We start from the raw sequence: 22,634 nt of genomic DNA on the forward strand, positions 1-22,634 counted from the left end.
TCACGTGATAATGACGTTATTTAAAGGAACCGCACAGGTAAAAATCGTCAAGCAAAACGAGGTAATGTTTCGAGATTCGTATGTCTTTGGTGTTTAGGTATATCAAAACTAAACCATTTAAACATTTTCTGATTTTCCACTAGATAGCAGTTGTGTGAAGAAGAACAAGATTGAAGGTAAAAAAGCCAGGACCAAGCCAAAAAGACCAAGAATGTAAAATTAAGGTAAATATTACCTGGAAAGATCTTTATTTAGTCTGTTTATTTTAGCGGGAGGGGTTTAAACAAACTGTAATTGTAATGTTAAAATATCAAAGCAAAAACTATTATTTTACTCGTAATTCGAACATACAGATTAGTTAACATTGAAACTAGCTCGGAAACAAACAACAACACATTAGGCTAAATAAATCGAATAGAAAAATAAAATCAAACAATTCTACACACCATATGACAGATTTGTACTCCGGTCAGGGCTACTAGGTAAATAATAATAATAAATTAAAAGAAAAGCACGCCAAAAGCCAAACATACTGTTGCCCTCTTATCTGAACACCGGAATTATCTAATGTCAATACCTAAATACGTATTACTTTTACATGTTCTAGACAGTTTCAACTTGAAAATCACTTGTAAGCAGTTTTTGTAATGGATCTCTAAGGCTCCTCCAAGGAGTGGAGCCTGTGGAGGAATCAGCAACCAGCAGCCCAGTATGAAAACATTAGCATCACTAGTAATAATTAATGTAAACACACATTATAAAAGTGTAAAACAGTGTTAACATTTCTGTTTTGCCAAAAAGACAATAAATTAGAAAGTGTTTTTCATTTATACAGTAAAGGTAGAATTGGAGGGGTATTTTTTTCATGAAAAAGATTGAAACAACTGAAAACTGTTTATTTAATGATAGTTTATTAAATGACGTTTTATACTTGTTATATATACTTCTTATTTATACTTCTTACACACACACACACACACACACACACACACACACACACACACACACACACACAATGAAAATGTTCTGTGGATGCTAAAGTGTCTTCACAGAACCATCTATAGTGCCAATGATACATAAAGAACCTTTATTGTGACTTAAGGCTGATTTATACTTCTGTGTCAAGCACATAAGTATAGTCTAGCGTACCTTTGTGCGGTTGCATAGCCCTCGCTGTGGCTGACGCGTGACGCCAATGCTGACGCTTTCGTGAACCTTTCAAAAAACATAACTACACGTTGCAATGATGTGTAGTGCAACCTCTGGAATTGGTTGGCTTGGTAGGAGTATATAAAAAAGTATAAATGCACAACTATGTGCAAGGCTTGGCCGTGGGTCATGCCGATCACTCAACACAGAAGTATAAATCAGCCTTTAGCAGTGTGGATTTTCCCTCCCTCGATACTGGCACATATTATCATATTGTATTAACATGTATGATTATGTCCATAAGTGAGTATTTGCAAAGAAACGGGGATTAAAAGATTTGTTCTAACTCTCTGTGATCCATCTGCACCTCAAGAAGCAGTAAATGGTACACTTAGTATTTTAATAGCATTTTGAACTATACTTTTTGAGCCAAGTAATTTATAAAAACCATAGCTGAAAAGTTTACACAACTATAAATGAGGATGCTTCAATCACACGACAGGAGCCCTGGTTTGTGGATGTTAAATCAAGTTTATTTTGCACTATAATGGATCTCTATACAGTAGCATATTTACCCATTTGATGAGCATCTTTTCACTTTTGCCGCAAGTAGATGCAAAACTAAAACAGCACATTGTGTTAAATAAATATAACACATTTGTGTGGCTCATTTATCTTGATGTAGACTGTGGGTCTCTTTAATCATGTCTAAGGATAAACTCTGTTTGTTCTTTTCTAAAGCAAAAACCAAAAGTTTTTGAGGAGAGCCTACCTATTTTTATTTAAAGGCCATACATTTTACCCCTTTTTAAGATTAAAGATAAGTCTTTTGTGTAAAGTTTCAGCTCAAAACACCCATCAGATTATTTATTATACCTTTTAGAATTTTGGAATTTTCTGCTCCCAATGATTATTTGATGTATTTGTTGCGAAATTGCAACAATGAGTCACACGCAGTGTCCTTACAAAGTTTACACATGACACGCATGCACACACACACACACACACACAAATGCGTTTAACTTTGCATGGTTTTTGCATGGCAAATGTGACAGAATACACGTTAATACACTACTGTATGGATATCCGTTATGTTGTTGAACAAAAACATGATTTCACGTCCACAAACCAGGATTAAAACATCTTCTTTTATAATTGTAATGACATACGGCTGTGGTGATAAAGAAATTGGTAAAGTCACTATTATTCTGCCTTCAAAACGTTTTAAACTTGCAAAACCCATTCTTGATCAAATTTGATGATGATTAATAATCACAGCGAGCTCAACAGATTTTCTAATCCCAGTTGCTTTGCGCACGTCCTGTTTTGTTGATATGCTTATACATGTTACTACAAAAATTACAATTTTCAAGAGGGTATAATAAATTATCTGTTGTGTATTTTGGCCTGAAACTTCATAGTTACATTCTGGAGGCACAGACATCTTATTTTACATTTTGTAAAAAACCTAAAATTTGAGCTCTTTAGCTATTTAAAATGTAAATACTTCCTGATCCAAAGTCACTGAAAAACACTAGCTACAATACTGACTAGCATAGCTGCTATACACAGCATTTAAAGACTAGTAGTAAAAGCTCTTCTTATGGAATGAGTCCCACAGTGTTCATCACATGGGATTTTGTCACCTGGTTAAATAAAGAGCATTATATCTCATACTAAGTCCTACAGGAACTTCAGCACAGAAACCAAAAATAGGATAAAAAGGGGCACAATTAAGTGGCCTGCCCTCTTATACGCTTAAACATGACAGCTGTAGTACATACAATACAGGTCTTGACAAAGCGCTGCTTTAACCGGGCAAAAAAAAGCAATGATATTGAATTTGCTGTTCCATTATTCATAAAAGGAATATACAGTTTTATACCATATTTTATTCATGGGTTCGCCCTCATGCAATAATGTCTTGTGAAAGAGTCTAAAGGAGCTTAGAGGAGGACAGCACCTCAGAAAGGCCAACACGGAGACTTATTAAACACACAGAGCACAGACGATTCTAATACTGCTAACTTACACTGGCATAGGCAGATTCTACTCAAATGTTAACAGAGCCAAACATCAATTTCTCTATTGTAATAATATAATGTTTGTGTGGGGTTACCAGTATACTAGACAAGCAAGTATATAGACATCTCTTGTAATAATGTAAGCAATCTTCTAGAGTGTCATAAAACAAGGTTAACAGGTAATATATTTGGAGTTTGGACGCTCAGTCAAAAGAAAATGTACGTTTTGAAAGGAAATGTTCTTGACAGAATGAGAGGACACTTGGCAACATGCACTACGCAGAAAGGATCTCAATTCCTTTCAATGCATTCCGACACACACTGATTGGAGCATAAAGAAAAACACAGCCACTGATTTGAACAACACAGCCTAAAGATGATTGTGGAAAAGCATTTTTTTTTATTCCTATATTATTATTTATTCACTATATGCTGTTTGGTTTTGTTCAGAGCCCTGCTTATGATGTGAAAAATATGCAAAGATTATACTGTATATCTCGTTTTAGTTAAATGGCTGCATTGAATTAAAAATGCATCTTAATTTAATTTAAAAATAGCTTAATTTTTTCTTTGTTTTAGTAAATAATTGTCATGTTGAACATATTGCTTTCACAAAAAATAAATGATTTTTAAAATTTTTCATTTTTATGTCTTATACATTTTAGTAAAAACAAAGGAATTCATTAGTAAAACACCCAAATTATATTATATTATATTATATTATATTATATTATATTATATTATATTATATTATATTATATTATATTATATTATATTATATTATATTATAGAAAATTATCTTTGAATTAACATTCTTTAAATTAACATACAAAGATTAATAAATGATATAAAAACATTGTTCATTGTTAATTATATAATGTTACGTTATTATATTATATACTGTATAAAGCATATGCTGTGGCGACCTCTAAAATAGAGTCTAACCTTAGAAAAATGAATGAATAAGTTATTATATTATTCATTCATTTATTCATTTTCTTTTCGGCTTAGTCCCTTTATTAATCTGGGGTTGCCACAGCGGAATGAACTGCCAACTTATCCAGCACATGTTTTTATGCAGCAGATGCCCTTCCAGCTGCAACCCATCTCTTGGAAACACCCATACACACTCATTCCCACTCATACACTATGAACAATTTAGCCTACCCAGTTCATATTATATTATGTAATATTATATAAATCATATGCTGGAATTGTTGGTGGTTCATTACACTGTGATGACCTTTGAAATAGAGACTAAGAGGATAATGAATGAATGATTATATTATATTGTATTATATTATATATAAAACATATGTTAGAATAGTTGGCGGTTCATTCCACTGTGGCAACCTCTATACTAGAGACTAAGCCCAAGGAAAATGAATGAATATATTATATTATATTATATTATATTATATTATATTATATTAGTCACACCTGGGCTCTCTCAGAAAGGCAAAGGATCGCAGGAGTTATCAAAATGCGTAGATTTATTGATAACCACTTACATGGAAGAACATAGGAAACACAGGCGACTCAGGAACGACCAGGGGTGACGGCAATGCATAATCAAGATTAACGGACAATGACTGAACAACACACAGGACTATAAATACACATGACTTGATAAAACTGATAACACACGGGAGGAACACAGGTGAAACTTATGAACTTAATGAGATGGGGGAAAAACAGAACAAAGGAGCACATGGAGAAGGTCCCATGACAAAAACACAGGGGTCTTGCAATTATATTATATAGGCAGCACAATCGCCGGTTCATTCCGTTGTGGCAGCCCCAGATTAATAAAGGGACTAAGCCGAAAAGAAAATGAATGATGAATGATTTAAATTATATTAAATTATAGAAAGTATTCTTTAAAATAACATGAATGATTTCATTTGAACAAAGATTGATAAATGATTTAAAAACATTGTTCGTTGTTAGTTGATTTAAGCTATAAGATGTTACCAAATTATAAATATGTTTTTGAAATAAAATGTTACTACAGTTTCTATGTGCTTTTTTAGTTGAAACTGATTTAGTTGACCATCAGTATTCCTTCTTATAAGGCTCAATTAAATTAAGGGCTTATATACGAATTTTGAATAAAAGCCAAAAGTATTACACATGTAACTATTTACTAATTAAGGCGAAGGTGGCTCTAAAATTCACTGACTTGCTCTGAAATTTTTTATTATATGCTATATGCGTGCTTCCGTATGTTTTCACACAAAAAGTCAAACAGATGGCTGAATGTGTTTATTACCATGCCAGACTTTGGAAATGCATTTGAATTTCATGAAGTCCTTTTTAAATTGGTTTAAAAGATGGGATTCTGAGTAAACTCCAGGTGAGGTGGAGCTCACTAACACCACCATCACCTCATGAATGGAGAAAACGGCATTCAGATTTCAATATTTGGCATTGGAATAAACATCCAGCAATGACTGATGTGCAATCAGAGGATCTCAAATGTTGATGAACAAAGCATTGGGAAGTGGACTGCCCTCACAAGGGGGGATGCGTCTATATTAGTCTCTATCTGGGCCTATAAAAGGATTTTTAAAGAAAAAGGGATTTAAATGCCAGCAACAGTGTTAATTATCACATTTTATGCAGGTATTTTCTGTCTATTTTTAGGCCAGTAAGCAATTAAATAAAGGCTTAAAAGTGAGATTTTAAACACTGCTTACAAAATGTCATCTAATAGAAGAAGCTCAGTGTTCATTTATGTAAATAAATCATAACAGATTTTGACATACTTTCATTTAAAAAGGATAAACAAAAATGATTGCTGAAAATCTATGTGTGATTATGATATTTTTTCATCTTTTATACAATTATAAACTTCAGATTCAAATACAGACTTGCATTTTGCAGAGGCGCTGTTTATATTTTTACACATAAATGTTATGTAAATTATATTCAAATTGCTCCGAGGAAGATATAGAAACATTGCATTCAGAATATTTTGGCATATTTTAAAGAGCCGGAAATCTTTTTTTCGACCCAAACTATTAAAAGCAATGTCTTGAACAGGAACTGACACAAAACATGACTAATTGTAGGACGTTTAACAACAAGCATTTAGCATAATGTGATATTGAATATGCTTCACAGGGTAAAAAGCGTTCATCTAAAGCCCTTCTGTCATCATATATAGTGTCTTTATGCAACATTCACCATGGCTGTCAGCATTAAATTAAGCAAATCCTGTACATTTCACAGGGGACTGTACAGTAGTTGAAATTAGATTATGTTACTTGGGTATTACATGGAAATCACATTACAAGTCTTTGGTTCAACAAGGAAAAAAGGAAAGAATTTGCATCAAGTAGAGGATCCTGAAAGCACGTGAATATATACATTTATAAATAATATATTTCCATATGGGTCAAAGGCTTAAATGGATTTTCAAGCATCAAAACAAAGGTGTAATACAGATTTATTCATCTTTTCCCTGTTAATTTGCATTTTTCCTGTTCCACGTATACATAAAATGATATATGATCATATAATGTGCTTCCTTTAGCATGATTCATTGATAGTTTAAATATCAAAAAAGTCTTGTTAGGCATATTTATAACAATAATTATTTGATTATATTTGCGACTCTATTAAACCATCACTGTGCAACCCCAACACTGCAGTTTAAATCTTCATTTATACCACTATACTTAGGTTTTTCCATCTTAAGATATTTTTTAACCCTTGTGTATTGTTGAAATGTACCCTTTTGTTAGGTTTGTGGCTGTTTTTGCCCCATTGACTTCTATTATAACCACATTTTTTAATAGCAAAAATATGCATTTTTGATTGTTAGTTTTTTTCCTTTTTGGTAAGAGGTCAAATTTGTATTTTAATTGTTCATCATCAGTTGACACCATTCAACTTTTAGATAGGCCTGTGCAAAAAAAGATCCTGGAACTCGTATGGAGTTGTGTGGAGTATAACAGCAAATTATAGTTTTTGTACATAAATACACCATGTTTATGTTTAGAACTGCTTAGTTTGATTTTCTCAGATATATCAAGGTTAGTGCACAAAGGTCAAACAAGCATGCTATAATGCACATAACTACAGTAACAGTACATATAAAAGTTATTTAAACTGTACCTGATGATCAACAGTACATATTACAAATTGTATCTCTTCCCAAAAGGTAAAACCACTAACAATCAAAATGTCATGATTCCTGTATATCACCCACTTCAAATGTTATCACTCGATTGAATGTGCATTATCAGTGGTATAAGCTGATAGATATGGGCCAGTAGGGGCTTCATTCACCTACTGGTAGGCTCAGAAGGCTGTTATCAGCCATCCACACGGTTAATCATCTATACTAATAGAGAAGGCTTCAGATCTAGATCTGTTTTTACATTACTGGGATGTTTTTTTAGGGTTGGTGTAGGGATAGTCGTTAATAAAATACCATTAATTGAAATGTAATAAATAACAATGGGCTGTGCAATTAATCGAAATTCAATTTGGATTTTTGTCTTAACAATTATGAAAAAACATTAATCGAGATAATACAATTGTTGCATCATATACCTCTTTCCAGTTGTACACATTTGTTGCTCTGCAAAGCAGTTTTACGTGAAAATAACCAAGAGTACTGTAATGTAATTTTTCCAGCATGGGATGCACATCATTCTTTCATGCACATTCGAATCATTCATGTTTTTAAAAGTACGAAAGTGATCGCATGCTGTTATATGCTTGCTCAGCCTCAGAGATGAGCAGAGCACACACCTCTAGCGTCATCATAATGTGAGTGCTTTAACTGTCAAATACATGCAAATTTGTCAAAATGCAGTGTTTAGTGATTATTTATATTAACCCTACTTTATGTAATAAACAAACGAGTTGACTTGAAATTGAAAATAAAACCATTAATCAGAATCAGAACCATTAAAGAGAAGAGAATACTTCTCTTCAAGTGACAGTGCATTTTTAATATTATTAATCAAACAGCAAAAGGACAAAATCACTCACTGCTCTTGACTGAAGGACTTTTGTAGCTATAATAAAAAAAATTCTTACAGTGAAAGTTTTTGTTCTATTGTATTTATTTCCCTTTCCTTATTTACAGGGGGGAAAATAACTTTATATACACAGTTGAAGTCCTCCCGAATTATTAGCAGCCCTTTATATTTTTCCCCCAATTTCTGTTTAACGGAAAAAAGATTTTTTTTCAACCCATTTCTAAACATAATAGATTTAATAACTCATTTCTAATAGCTGATTTATTTTATCTTTGCCATGAGGACAGTAAATAATATTTTACTACATATTTTTCATGACACTTGTATTCAGCTTAAAGTACAACTCAAAGGCTTAATTAGAGTAATTAGGCAAGTAATTGTATAACAGTAGTTTCTTTTGAAGACAATAAAAAATATATTGCTAATAATAGTAGTGATCTAATAATATTGATCTTAAAATAGGATATTTACACCTGCTTTTACTCTTGTCAAATAAAACAAATAAGAAAAAAATATTATAGGAATACTGTGAAAAAATTCCTTGCTCTGTTAAACATCATTTGGGAAATATTTATATATATTAAATAAAATAAATCACAGAAGGGCTAATAATTTTGACTTCAATTGTATAGAGCAATTCCACTGTTCTGGATGTGACATTTACAGTAAAAACATAAAACATAAATTCGCATAGAAAGTATATGTTAACATTATATTGAAACCTTTGCTTATATTTTTCAGAACAACTGACCAAAGAGTTAAGGGACCAGAAAAATATCAATCTGTAAACATGTTTTGTACTTTAAATGAGGAAAATAAACATGCGTTATAATATGTGACAAAAAGAGTATCTGAGTTTGCAGTATACAACATACTTTTTTTACTTGTGAATTAAACTGCACAACCCAAAAGAAACAATGCTAATCAAAAGAAAAAGAGTTGATTCTCTATAAAACACAGATGATTGGTTTTATTTTATTTAATATTTTCACATTTATGAGGGAAAACGTAATTTTTTTCATGGCAAGGTTGACATTTGCATGGAATCATTTTGAATAATCGTGATTACAATTATGACCAAAATAATTGTGATTAGGATTTTTCCCATAGTCGAGCAGCCCTATAATTCTCGTTAACTTTTGGCTACAGCCGCATGTGACCTAAAGCTGATTAACCATGTGGATGGATGATAGCAGCCTTCTGAGCCTACCAGTTCTGGCCCATATCTATCAGCTGATAACCACTAATAACGGCCATTCAATCAAGTGAAAACATTCAAATCGGCTGATTATATGGTATCATTTGCTATCAAAAAATGTATAATGGAAGTCAATGGGGCAAAAACAGCCACGGACATAATGAAAGAGTAAATTTTCCCAGAGTTTATTGTTAAGTTTCCTCAAAAAATATGCGTCAAAATAAGAGTTGTCACCAAAAATCATTTCATTTGCTTAAATAAAGAGAAAGTTGTGGCCAAATTAAGGCTTAAAATCACCTTAGAGTGGATGTAAACACCCCCAAAACACACAAAGGTTAATTGTTTAAAATAGAACATTTTAATAAGATAATTTATTATTATTTTAAGTAGAAAGTACAAGACAGAATAGGTTGTTTGTTGAAACAAACATACAGTATATTATGCTGAAACGTGTCAAGCCATATTTGAAACAATAGACTCTTGACTTGCATTTAATTAGCTTTTTTGTATCAAATTTAGTTTCTAAGACATTTTTGCATATCGAATTGAAATTCTATTTGATGTTGACACCAAAAGTCATCTTTGACTCATATATTGCAATACCTTTATAACTTCAAAGGATTAGATTCCAATCCCTTCTGCGAATCATCCGATATCCTCAAATTTAGTTTCTTGAGAAATGTGAGAGATAAAATTGGAATTCATTTTTATTCAGATCATGCCGTATTTCTGAACCAGCTTCTCCATTGGGAGATGTGGATAACATCAGCAATGTTAAGAGACTATGAAAAAGATATTAAAAAGAAAAAGCATGAGAAAGAAAGCTTTAAATCCGATATGTGCTGGAGAAAAAAATAGAAGCATTGACAAACCTGTGAAAAGACGAACAAAACAACGATATATTCCAAAGAAACGATGCTTGTGTTTTCCCACCGGCGGTCAGTATGAGCAGACAGTTGCAGTTTTCACATTCGCCCAGTCAAAAGCATCTAACCTTCTGGGGCATTTCATGTCTCTTAGAGGACTTAAAAGTCAGTCAATGAAGCTTTTGCACCATGATATCACATATATAGTCTTGTCCATGTCTGCTGTCCAGTCAGGGACTGTGATTTCTGTTTTGAACAGGAAGGCAACCCCAGAGCAGATCCATTTTATAGCAGTATATCTGGGTTCATTCCAGCTCAACTCCCTGCAACTACCATTAATGTAGAATGAATGCCTCTGGCAAAAGTTGAGCTGCCAGAATTATGGCTGTGAGTTTACTAGCATGCATCCATCTCTGCTGCATAAGCAGGAAAAAAAAAGAAAGAATAAGGGAGACTTTCAAGTCCTAGTATAGAGGATGGAGATGAGCTGATTGAATTCATACGACATCACACAACATAAATCTCACACTGAGTGAACATCTCTGAGAGTGAATACAGTTTTAGCTTCTTTTTTTGAAGAAAGTTTTCTGTCTGAAAGCAACAGTTGAGTCATATTCCTCTTTTTTTAGTTTATTTTAGTAAAGTTAAAATGAAGTTAATAAAAAGTTAAAAGTTAATAAAGTTTTTTTTCTTAAAGCAACGCTTTATACACCTTACACTTTTAGAAATATGTGTTAATTATACAGCATGTAAATATGTATACATTTTATAGAATGTATAAAATATATTTAATACAGCTTCATTTATAGTGCTTTTACAATGTAGATTTTGTCAAAGCGGCTTCACATAGAAGCTCTAGTAAACTGAAACTGTGTCAGTCCTGTTTTTAGAGTTAAAGTTTAGTTCAGTTCAGTTCAGTGTGGTTTAATTTTCACAGCTGAAAGTCCAAACACTGAAGAGCAAATCCATCAATGCAAGTTCCAAACCAAGCAAGCCAGTGGCGATATATACCGGTTGTCCATACAGTATTTTGTGATTCGAATGTGTTTTCTGTCTTTTTGAATTACTGAGACCCTAATATCTACTCCAAGAACTTTAAGTAACTTTTAGGAAGTTTAACAAACATGTATTTACTTGAAATGTGGTATTGTCTGGGTTAGTTGTTCACAGTAAAAAATCCAACTTACAAACTGTTAACTCAGTTTAAAAATCTAAATTAGGTGAACATATTTTGAGCTCAGTGTTGAGTTTACTCATGAAAACTATATATTTAGAACAGTTTGTTCAATGAAAATAATAAAATCTGTTGTGAAGACGTACAATTTTGATTTCTTCAATTAGGTGTTTACTTCCTTTACTGTCAAACATAAAAAGTTAAGTTAAAATTGTAAAGCAACCGGCTGCAAAGAAATTTAGAGTTTTAAAACTTCAGCGGTTCAAGTTGTGACATTATTTTTTTTAAATTGAGTTGAATCGTCTTATTCTATAAAGTATGTTTGACTTAAACCAGCCTTTTCAGTCAACTTAAAAAAAATATTTGGCACTTGCAAACTCTAATTTTCTTTGCAGCCAGTTGCTTTAAAATTTTAAGTTAATTAAACTTAAAAAATATTTGGCACAACTTCAAACACTGAAATTGAATAACCTTATTTATTTGCAGCCAGTTGTTTTAAATTGTTAATTGAACTTTTTATGTTTTACAGTGCATAAACTATGGTAAAAAAAAATAATAAACAGTAATCAGCTGCTAGTACTTTTCCAGTTTTCTTTTTTTATACAATGTATTATTTCAAACTGCAAAAAATACTTTAAAATACTTTTAGCAACATTTCCAACATAAAAAACAAAATTCATGCAGTGAAGAACACTTGTTAACACTTTAAGTCACGATTCATGCTAATAACAAACCATTAACTAAGACTATTAGATCAATAAACTAGTAGTTTGCAGTTGTACTAATTAACTAATTTTTATTAACTGTTAATTGTTAGTAAGGTAGAAGTTGGGTTTAATATTTGGCTGATTAAGGGTGTAAAATAAGATCATACTTTATAGCTAATAAACAGTTTAAATCTTAATAACAGGCAGGCAATAAGCCAGTATTAAATAGCATGACTTGTAACCTAAAGTTAATTTTTTTTCTGCAATAAATATTGCTATATATACAATATCACCGGATGACTTGAAAACTCCTTGCTATTTGGAAAGAATGTATTAATTTAGAATGATTGGCATGGATCTGTAGGGAAGTGAATCATGCATTAAATGTCATAAATTACAAGCAAATACATCCATAATAGATAAGCTAAGAGAAAAGTGAAATAAACTGTGTTGTGTTTTCGGGGGTAGTCAAATAGTATTCAGGTACAGAATTTGAATAATCAAATGGAAAATAACACTGCAAAAATCTTTACTGATATAAATAATTCAATAAAAATTATTTAACGGGCGGTGGCCCAGTGAGTACTGCTGTTGCCTGACAGCAAGAAGGTCGCTGGTTCGAGCCACAGCCAGGTCAGGTGGCATTTCTGTGTGGAGTTTGCATGTTTTCCCCATGTTCACGTGGGTTTCACACAGTCTAAAGACACTACTTTCATGTGTTTCTTGTGGTCAGCTATAATCCTATTGCCTGCTATGTGACTATTGTGGATATGCACATTGAAATATCGATGCTGAAACGATATATTGTGCAGCCCTCATTTAATATCTAATTTTCCACTAAAAAGAATATTTAAAAAAAATAACAAAAAGGGATAAATGCTCTTCATGGATTCATCAATGGCAATAGGCAACGTTTATTTTTTAAGATTGAACATGCATGAAGCTATTTGAATACACAAAAACCTGTAAAACACCTCTGAATAGTGTAAAGTAGCGTTTCCAAACTGCTCGAAATAAATAAATAAATAAAATAATGACATTAGCAATGATAGTAATTTTTTCAACTAATAAAAATATTTGTTCATAGGCTTACAAATACTACATGTTCAAATACATCTTTATATATATTTTTGGAATGCACAATATGTTTATTTTCATTTAATATTTGCAGTAGAGTGTAAAAACTCTGTCTAAATTTGTCTGGTCCGAACAAAAACTGCAGATAGTCTGAACAAAAATGTAAACCCATTTTCTGACAGTAGGTGGTGCTTATAGAAAGGCAAAAATGTTGGAAGATATTTGTTTACTGTTGAAAGTTTTTTAAACTATAATTAAATACATTTTAATGATTAATAAAATGGTAAAATTAACAGTCAATAATTAATTTTATCATCAAACTTATATATGTTTCATTTGTATAGTTATACCTTAAATTCCCCCCACTGACTCTTCATAATTTTTTGCTGAACCCAATGATGGGAACTACTGGCATGGAAGAAACCTTGCGGTGATCAGTTCTTCATAGAACCATAATTTTTTTTTTGTACATTCATTCATTTATTCATTTTCTTGTCGGCTTAGTCCCTTTATTAATCCGGGATCGCCACAGCGGAATGAACCGCCCTTTTGTACATTTCAATTATTAAAATTCTTTTGCATTTGAAAAAAAAAATTGTGGATTTAAAGGTTTCACAAGAACCATCAATGGTTAAATTTATATTTAAGAGAGCCTGTGTTGTGTTGTTTTGCATGCAGACCTTTAATTTTCTCAAAATCAAATAAAAATTTACCCTGATATTTTTTTTAAACACCCCAGTCACTGCCATCGAGTGCAAAGAAAGATTTAATGTTGTTTTAGGAATTTTCAGCTCAGAAAGTCGGGTCAACAGAACAGCGGCATTAATCTATTCATGCACTTTCCCTAAAGCATGTTTCTGATAGCACTTATTTTCAGGTGGAGAAGGAAATAATGTTTGATGTCCTACTAGCCTGAGGAGGGAGAGTCTCGATAATGCTTGTTCAACTGTATAGAAGGTCATACAAGGCTATGTTTTCTTCAACCCCCCCCTCCATATCTCACGGTTGACTGTGAACATTTAAAATTCAAATTTAATGGTAAACTGAAGCCTGATTCACAGAAGGATAAGGATAAAATTAAGCTTTGGCCAAAGATGACATGTCCTATTTTTGTGTAAAATTTACTGAAGTCATTTACATCTACAAAGAAAGCCTTTTAAAATGCAAGTAAATTTTCTACTTCAAATGTTAAAATATGGGAAATAATATAATGTTCAGTTTCATTTATTTAAGAAAAAATTAATCAGCATATTTATTATAATAATTATTGAAATAAATGTGATCATGTCATATTTGGTTTTAATTTTAAATTATTAAAAACATCCGAAAACAAACTTTTATTTAACCTCTAAGTTTAATATTTAACCCTCCTATTTAACTAGAGGTCAATTAGACTCAATTGAATAATACATACGTGTACTGTATATACCAGTAAATACATATTTGACATATACACTGTAAAATTTAATAAGTGAAGGTAATTCAAACCATTTGAGAAAACCGATTACAACAAACCATTTAGGTTCAAAAACTAACCCTAATGAGTACTGCAACTTAATCCATTTGAGTACACAAAGCAATTTGAGTACTGTAAAACCCAACAACTTCAGGCAACTCAAACCGTTTGCGGAATCCGATTGCTAAAAACCATTTGAGTTAAAAAAACTAATCTATACGAGTACTGTAAACTTGCTTGATTTAAGTTGAATTAATGAGATATTTACCTAACTCGTTACCATTAACACTGAGTTCAAAACTCTTTAAATGAATAGAACTAACTTTCAGTAAGTTTTGAGTTAACTACACTCATTTCATTTGATGAAGTTGAATGTTGGGTTTGAGGAATGTATTTATTGTATATGTAATGTAAATAACTGTAAATATAAAATTAACATGGGCATTTTTTTCAATATCTTGTTATTTTGTAACCAGGGTGATCCTCAAGCTGTTTAAGTTGCCTCAGTACATTACAGTACTCAGTTGGTTCTTTTCATTTATTTGGGTTTACTCTGCTCAGGTAGCTTTGTTTACTTAAATGGATTAAGTTCACAGTACTCATTAGGTTTAGTTTTTAAACTTGAAAATGGTTTGTTTGTTTGGCTGCACGTTGGTGAAGTGGGTAGCACATTCGCCTCACAGCAAGAAGGTTTCTGGTTTGAGCCTTGGCTGGGTCAGTTGGCGTTTCTGTGTGGAGTTTGCATGTTCTCCCTTTGTTTGAGTTACCGTAACTTTTTGGGTTTTACAGTGTAGGAGGGGTGTTTTTGACAAACAGTTGCAAAATATAAAGATTTAAGGTGAATATAGTCCCAACTAGTTAGTATTTTGGGGTTGTTATATATTATAATTGTAATATTATAAAAAAATATATAGAATTAAGCCTAACAAGATTTTTGGAATATATGGAATATATAAGCTAAATGAAATAGTGCATTTCTTCTCTAAATCATTATAAAATCATTATGAAATATTGATAATCATTTATTTTTGCTCATAAAAAATTAAACAGGACTTATTCTAATCTACAGAAGAAAAGAAAATTAAGTTGTGTTACATTTTATTGCGTATTATTGTTATTGATGTAATTTCTATTATTATTATTATTTTTTTTAATGGGCGATAAATTTGGTTTGCCAGATGAGATGTGATCTTTCCTTAATCCTGGCTATTCATTTCTTTGACCAGTTGATGGGGCTGTAGAGTCACAGTGGAGCGTCTAATAAAATAATTGGCCTAATCAGTGGTTCAGGGTTGTATTAGGATTGCATTACTATGCAACAGAGTTAAAAAAAATGAAATAATGCTGTAAATAATAAAGAGGGCTCCTGGACTGTTATAGCTGCTTTCGTTCATTGCATCCTTTGAACTATATATTGCTGGCAAACAGGATCATTTGTATTTGTAAGTAATCTGCTGCAGTGGTGTTTGTATATTTTAAGGTGTAATCTATCTCAAACAGAAGGAAACACAAGGGCCCGCAGTGTTTGTGATCGCACTTGAATGGTTGACTTATTCCCCGCTGCTTCACTCTCTTCCACCTTCTGTCTGCGGCGTACAGATAAGGCCGCTGTTGTAAGGGCTGTAATATGTTGTATCTGAGGTTAAGGTTAGATATCGTGCAAATAATCCTCTGGGGGCTTTGAAAAGCTGTGTTATTCTTGTCACTCTCTTGTTGTCTTACTCCTAGCAGCTACTTGCCATTTAAAATGAGTAATGAGCGGCATAACAATGCCAAATTAAAGCAATGATACTTGTTTCACGGTTTATTTGTGATCTGACTTGTGATATTTTCCTTTTATTTGGATTAGGACCGCAGTCGCCCTTGAAAATGTAGGGGGTAAATCATTTTATGTTTTAATAGGGACATAATGGAGGGAAACTAAGCTTTTCAAGCATCTGGGGGGAAAATAAGCTGTTTTTTAAATATCTGTAACATGCATTAGTTAACTTTCATTAAGTAAGGCCTAAAGCTCAAGACATGTCTTGTGCTTCATTATACACATTATGGATTTGTTTTAGTTTAGGATTAGGAATGTCTCAAGCCAATATCAAACATAGCAAAGTAGTATTTAATACTAACAGTTTGATATGACAAATAAAAGCCAGACACTGGACTAAATACCATGTTTTTTTCTGGTGTAGCTCATACAACGTTGGTGATGCAAAGCTGGTGCCATGACGAACACCAGGTGCTGCCTTCACTGTAATGCACTGTTTCTGGATGAGGAAAGTTGTGATGGTGTACAGTAAGTGGGCTCTATCATACACCTGCTGCAAGTGTTTTTGACTTGTTTTAGTCCTGCACATCATTTTCACATTCTGTGCCTCTTGTTCTTTTAGGGTGTTTTAGACTTAACCGAAATAGATTCTCCTATTGACCAACCTAAAGCTGGTCTAAAGTCAAGGGTGACATGCAGTATTTAAACGTGCAGTAAGTTTGACAACCAGTGGTTGAACTAGGAACTATTGCAATCCTGGATCAAAACAATTATTGATATATTAGAAACGGCTTCTTATCCTTGCAGCTGAACAACAGAAAACTGACAATGATCAACTCAGGTAAACCTCATGTGCTTTATTCAGTGTTAAATGCTAATTATGGGAGTCTAAATGCCATTTTACGTGACATTTATTGCCATACTACTGAAAGCAGCAGCAGATTACCTCAGATCTTCAAAATAAAATAAACCATTGAAACTGAACATTAGAACTGTGACTCAAAACCAGCACATATCAGTTATTCAGCATGTACATATAATAATGTTAAAGAGGGTTAATGTGTATTTATTCGATTAGAAATCTCCCCATTTCGCGAGTAAGTGCGTATTCTGTTCTTCTGAATTGCTGTAATTTAATTTCTGTTGTGTTTCGTACGGTGCAAAGAGCCAAATTGCTTATCACTGCAAATCTGATCATGTAGCGTGTTAGGACACGCAGGTACAATGTAATCTGCTCACCAAATGTTTACACTCATAATTTATACATATATTATTTGCTAATATATAACCCACCTCATGTGGAACTCTGAATCTGCATCTCATTTTGAAGTCTGCTACTGTCCACCGGAGGTCGCATTTTAATTATTTATTAGGGATGTAACGGTATTGTAAATACCGTCATACCGCAATATAAATTTTTTTTCGATATTACCGAAGTCGCATGACTCGGTAAAACTATAGGTCTTCTGAGAAAATTTGCTCAGGCGAATGAAGCGAACGGGAGGTAGCGAAAACTACTGTTCCCATCAGCCCATGCTTGACCATCATCCCTTGCGGTCTGTTGTCGCTACAGATCCAGTAATGCGGAAATGGAGTGTGCTGCTAGAAGTGGGGATGAAAAGAGCTGGAAAACTCTAAGGCCCCGTTTACACTAATGCGTTTTAGTTTGAAAACGCATAAGTTTTGCTACGGTTACGCCAACCGTCCACACTACGCCGGAGTTCTCGAGCGCCGAAAACGGAGCGTTTCGAAAACGTAGGAGAGGTTGTTTTCATTCTGAAACGCTGCTGCTCCGTCTCAGTGTGGATGATGGAAAACGGAGACATCTGAAAACGGAGGCGGGGCTGCAGACGTTCGCCTCTCTGATTGGGGCTTTTCCTGAATATTAAGTAGCCTAACACGCACAGTTCAGTGCTGCATTCTCTCCGTGTAAGTTCAGACTTCGCAAGTTTGATCAAGGCTGCAGTCTCTTCTTCTCAGTTTGATATGGAAAAGCAGACTATACCGAGGACACGGGTAAATCTTCAAAGGGAACAGTGTACTTTATAACTTCATTCACATCACCCTGGCTTCGTTGTTTCACTTTCTCAACAATAAAATGTAAACATGATTTAAGGAACTGCCTATTTTCATTTTAATATTAGCAACTTAGACAGCAGACATGTTGAGGCGTCGTGCTGCATAAGATGAGCGTCATCTTCACTGTGTGCATATTTATAACAAAACGGAGCCGATAACAACTGCCTCCTTTCAATTTCAGTGAAAATACGAAACACAGCCTCTCTTTTGCTGAGTATCAGTTTTAAGAATCGATAATGGCCATTTTAAAAGTATAACATACAATAAGTTTATACATTATAGGAAATAAAGGCAAGCGATCAGTCAATATACAGAATGTACGTGGTTACATTAATCATTAACTTATCTTTGCGCTCAGCCAAAACACGTTACCTGAGAACAAGGAATAGATTCCAATGACCAAAGTCAGGGAATATGTCGTTAGATAAAGACAACAAGATGAATGAAATATCCCGTTTAATAAATATAGTGAGATTAGATCCAGCGGTAGATGCTTGATGAGAAGTCCGACTAGCAGAGCTCTCATCTGGGTAGATGGGCTGAGTGTGATTAAATGTTGAATGTGATGAGTTTTCAACAATACTAAATTGAAACTTTATTTTTTTACATGGTTTAATAATTTTTTGTTATTAAAATTGAAGTTCCTGTTTCAAAGCTTACAGATAGATGACTAATTTGTATGTCATTGACACTTTTGGCACTTTTTTGGGGTATTTTCATAAGTTTTGTTTTTTCCTGTAAATGATTCAATAAATACCGTACCGTGACATTCATACCGAGGTATTACCGTACCGTGAAATTTTGATACCGTTACATCCCTATTATTTATATTTCACATTTCATTTTAACAGCCTTTCTGAATGAATGAACGAACGAACGAATGAATGAATGAATGAATGAATGAATGAATGAATGAATGAAATATGCTGTTTTCCATCAAGGCAACCAGGGGTTCTGAAATTAAATTGGCTAAACTGGCATTGGAAGGGTTAAAAAAAACCAAACCACAGACAGGCGTTCTGACATTTAACTCACAATTTTCAAAGCAGAATACCTGACTTCAGGATTGTTTTTCAGATAAACAGGAATGTTCAATTGGCATGTTTCTTAAATATCTGCAAACATATTATATTGTTTTATCTTTTAAGAGTCAAAAACTTACAGCACCTTTAATGAGCTGTTTAGTGATTTGAGTTCACTATGCATGTACACATTGCTTATTACACAAACAGGGATGCACAACAGCACACAGACATATTTAAATATGGAAAATTAAAAGATTATTATTGTTTCCATTAAAAACAACGCTACCTTCTTCCATGTCTTCTTCAATTCAGGGGGCTTTGGTGGAATCCAGCTCATTCTGTTGCTGATCTGCTTGCATACTTTAATCTCGCGCACACGCAGATCAGTATCTAACTCTTAAAGTGAGTGGTAGATGTGACTTGAATTGGTTTTAACCCTTTCCAGGCAGGCGTTGCTGATTTGCTACAGTTAAAACAATAGACTTTGCCTGTGTCTAAAATTTTATTTGAGCCTGAAAGGGTTAATGCAGGTTATGCCCAAAATACACCCATAAATCATTGAGAGAATAAGGATAACCTTTTTAGAACATGCACTGGGCTCACCAACCAGTTTCTATGCCTTTCAAATAGCAGATTCAGACACTCCCTAAGCGCACATGCACCTTGCACTTTAAACCATGGATTTAGATCAACATAGGCTCATTCTGAAAATGTAGCCATACTGTATATGTGCTTCTGGACATCGCAAATTATGTAACCAGAAGTGTATGATGGGGCGGTATGATGCCATTCCTTTTCTTGCTTAATGCTTATACCAGCTGACCGATTACCTCTGTAGCTTTCCCAATGTTACCAGTTTGTCAGATAGCTCGCCATGTAAGTTTGCGGACTCGAGATGCAGAGCTGAGTAGACTGCGATGACAGGGTTCAAGTCCTGTGAAGAAAACCAGCTAAGACAAAAACAAAAGTAAAAAAAAAAACAAAAAAAAAACAAGTAAATAACACAGTGAGAATGTGGTAAAATCAGAAAATGTGGTAAAAATCAGGTGGCTTTTTTGTCTGGATTGCTTTTTTAAACCCTGTGGTTGTGTTTAGGAAAGGGGGTGGGTGGGCCAATCGGTGCTTTTTAAACTACTGTTGGTTGGATTTAGGGAAAGAGGAGGGTGAGGTTATCGGTCGGTTGGTCAGTCAGTCAGTTAGTCATTCGACAACGGCTGCTGGTGGATTTATGTGAGAACGCTAGGCGTGAATGGCACTTGCGATAAAAAATTTGACATCTGAAAAAGTGTACACAGCGGCCTCTGGTAGATTCCCGAAAACAAAAACTGCAAAAATAACATCGCTCCTAGGAGGTATATGTATATAGAGGTATATAATCAGAATAAGTCTGGGTTGACTTAGATTGTTAAAACTAAGCCTGTGTGTATTGCTACTGTGATTTAAAATCATCATATGGCATGTTTTAATGCTATAATAATGCGATTAATGTTTGTCTATGAATAATCAAGTTTAATCTCACCACTTTTGAAGAGTTGCGTTCAAATTGCAATATGGCACAAATGTCAACACAGCAGAGATGCTGATGTTTAGTAATTTTATTTTATTCTTGCATTAAGTTAAAAATTTGTTAAAAATAAAGCTGTAAAGCATGCATTCAACTTTATAATGCAACCCAGGCTCATTCTGAAAACGTAGCTTTATATACATTTCTGGAGACTGCCAAATACATCCTAGGAGCTATGTTTTTTTTTTGTTAGTTTCTTTTCACAAATCCACCAGAGGTCACTTTGTACGCTTTTTGAGATCTCTCGAGTGCCATTTATGCCTGCTGTTTTCGCATAAATCCACCAGAGGCCACTGTCTATCGACTGTTTGACTGACTGACTGACTGACTGACTGAATGACTGACTGACTGACTGACCCACGATCCCTCTTCCATAAACCCAACCAATAGTGTTTTAAAAAGCAGATTGACCCGCCCACCCACTTCCCTAAACCCAACTAACAAATTTAAAAATCAATTGAGAAAAAAACAAGCTCTTGTCTTATTTTTTGCGACATAAACTATGGTTTTAGGAAACACTCCTCACTACATCAGTCTTTTCCTAAACGACGCATTGTACTATGTTAGTTCAGCTGCGAGTTATGTCGTTGTTTGGGAAATGCACCCCAGAGCAATAAGAAAAGGATGTTTTGCAATGAATAATATTATCCTTGTATTTTGCTTCACATTTTTTTGTTGTTCCCCTTAGCCAGACTAATATTCCAATATGAATCTCTATTGTCACCTGCAAAACATTGTCGTCATGACTCTCTCTCAGCGCTGCGTATCACATTAGCATGTAGCGAGTGAGGTGCTGCCTAGAAATCAACAGGATTATATGCATCTGTGGCTCGCTGGCCGCATCCTCTCAGTCCTCTTGTGAATTTTGCCAAGCTGGCATCTCTTCTGCAGTGTAATTTAATGCTTCTCCATCTCTAAGAAAAAGCCTCCCTTACTCACCCAAAATAGCAGTGTTTTTCTGCACCCCACTGCGATATGAACACTGTTCGGATCATTATAGCTCAGAGGCAGAAATAAATGGCAATATCGTGTGCGGTGACGGTGCTGCGGTCTGCATGGGATGGTCAGAAGCCATCTGTGCGAACAGTGCTTCTGGTGCCTGTTAATTTCCTCATGAAAAGCTCGTCCTCGTATCTTTAATTAGTTAAAGAAGATTTAGTTAATAATAGTTGATGGTGAAACCCCAAGGGTGTCTAATATGAAAATGGTTCTCTTCAGCGAGGTATTCATTATTTCCCCTTTGGGTTTATAGTCCAATATCACATTTTACAGTGAACCTTTCAGGCTGTGGGGGGTTCAGTGAAGACAGTCTTAGTGTGTCTGACAAGAATTTCAATCACACAACAGCTGATATGTGCTGCAGATTACTGCATTGATCAGAGTTTATTTATTTTTTCAGAAGAGAAATCATTACTGAAGAGTTTTTTTTTTACAGTCACATCAGTGCTTTCTATTTTCTTTTGCTTTTATCTTATCTCGAAGGTCCTTACACTTCACTGGCAGCATGACTGAGCCACAAATATTTATATTCAATTTTAGGAATCTAAGAAACTTTTCAA

The 22,634-nt window shown here is 33.8% G+C and overlaps 1 protein-coding gene across 1 annotated transcript in view; it reads left to right on the plus strand.

Moving 5' to 3' along the window:
* Window positions 1-12: 12 nt before the first annotated feature.
* si:dkey-237h12.3 overlaps window positions 13-22,634 on the plus strand; it is a 312,347-nt gene continuing 289,725 nt past the window's right edge. Inside the window, exons 1-3 of the mRNA XM_087281840.1 lie at window positions 13-61; window positions 144-224; window positions 16,832-16,935. Coding sequence (XP_087137966.1) covers window positions 16,865-16,935 — 71 coding nt within the window. The 5' untranslated portion in view covers window positions 13-61; window positions 144-224; window positions 16,832-16,864. The remainder of the gene's footprint in view (window positions 62-143; window positions 225-16,831; window positions 16,936-22,634) is intronic.

The sequence above is a fragment of the Danio rerio genome, chromosome 14 (assembly GCF_052040795.2).
Source record: "Danio rerio strain M-AB ecotype USA chromosome 14, GRCz13ab, whole genome shotgun sequence".
In the NCBI taxonomy this organism is placed as follows: Eukaryota; Metazoa; Chordata; class Actinopteri; order Cypriniformes; family Danionidae; genus Danio; species Danio rerio.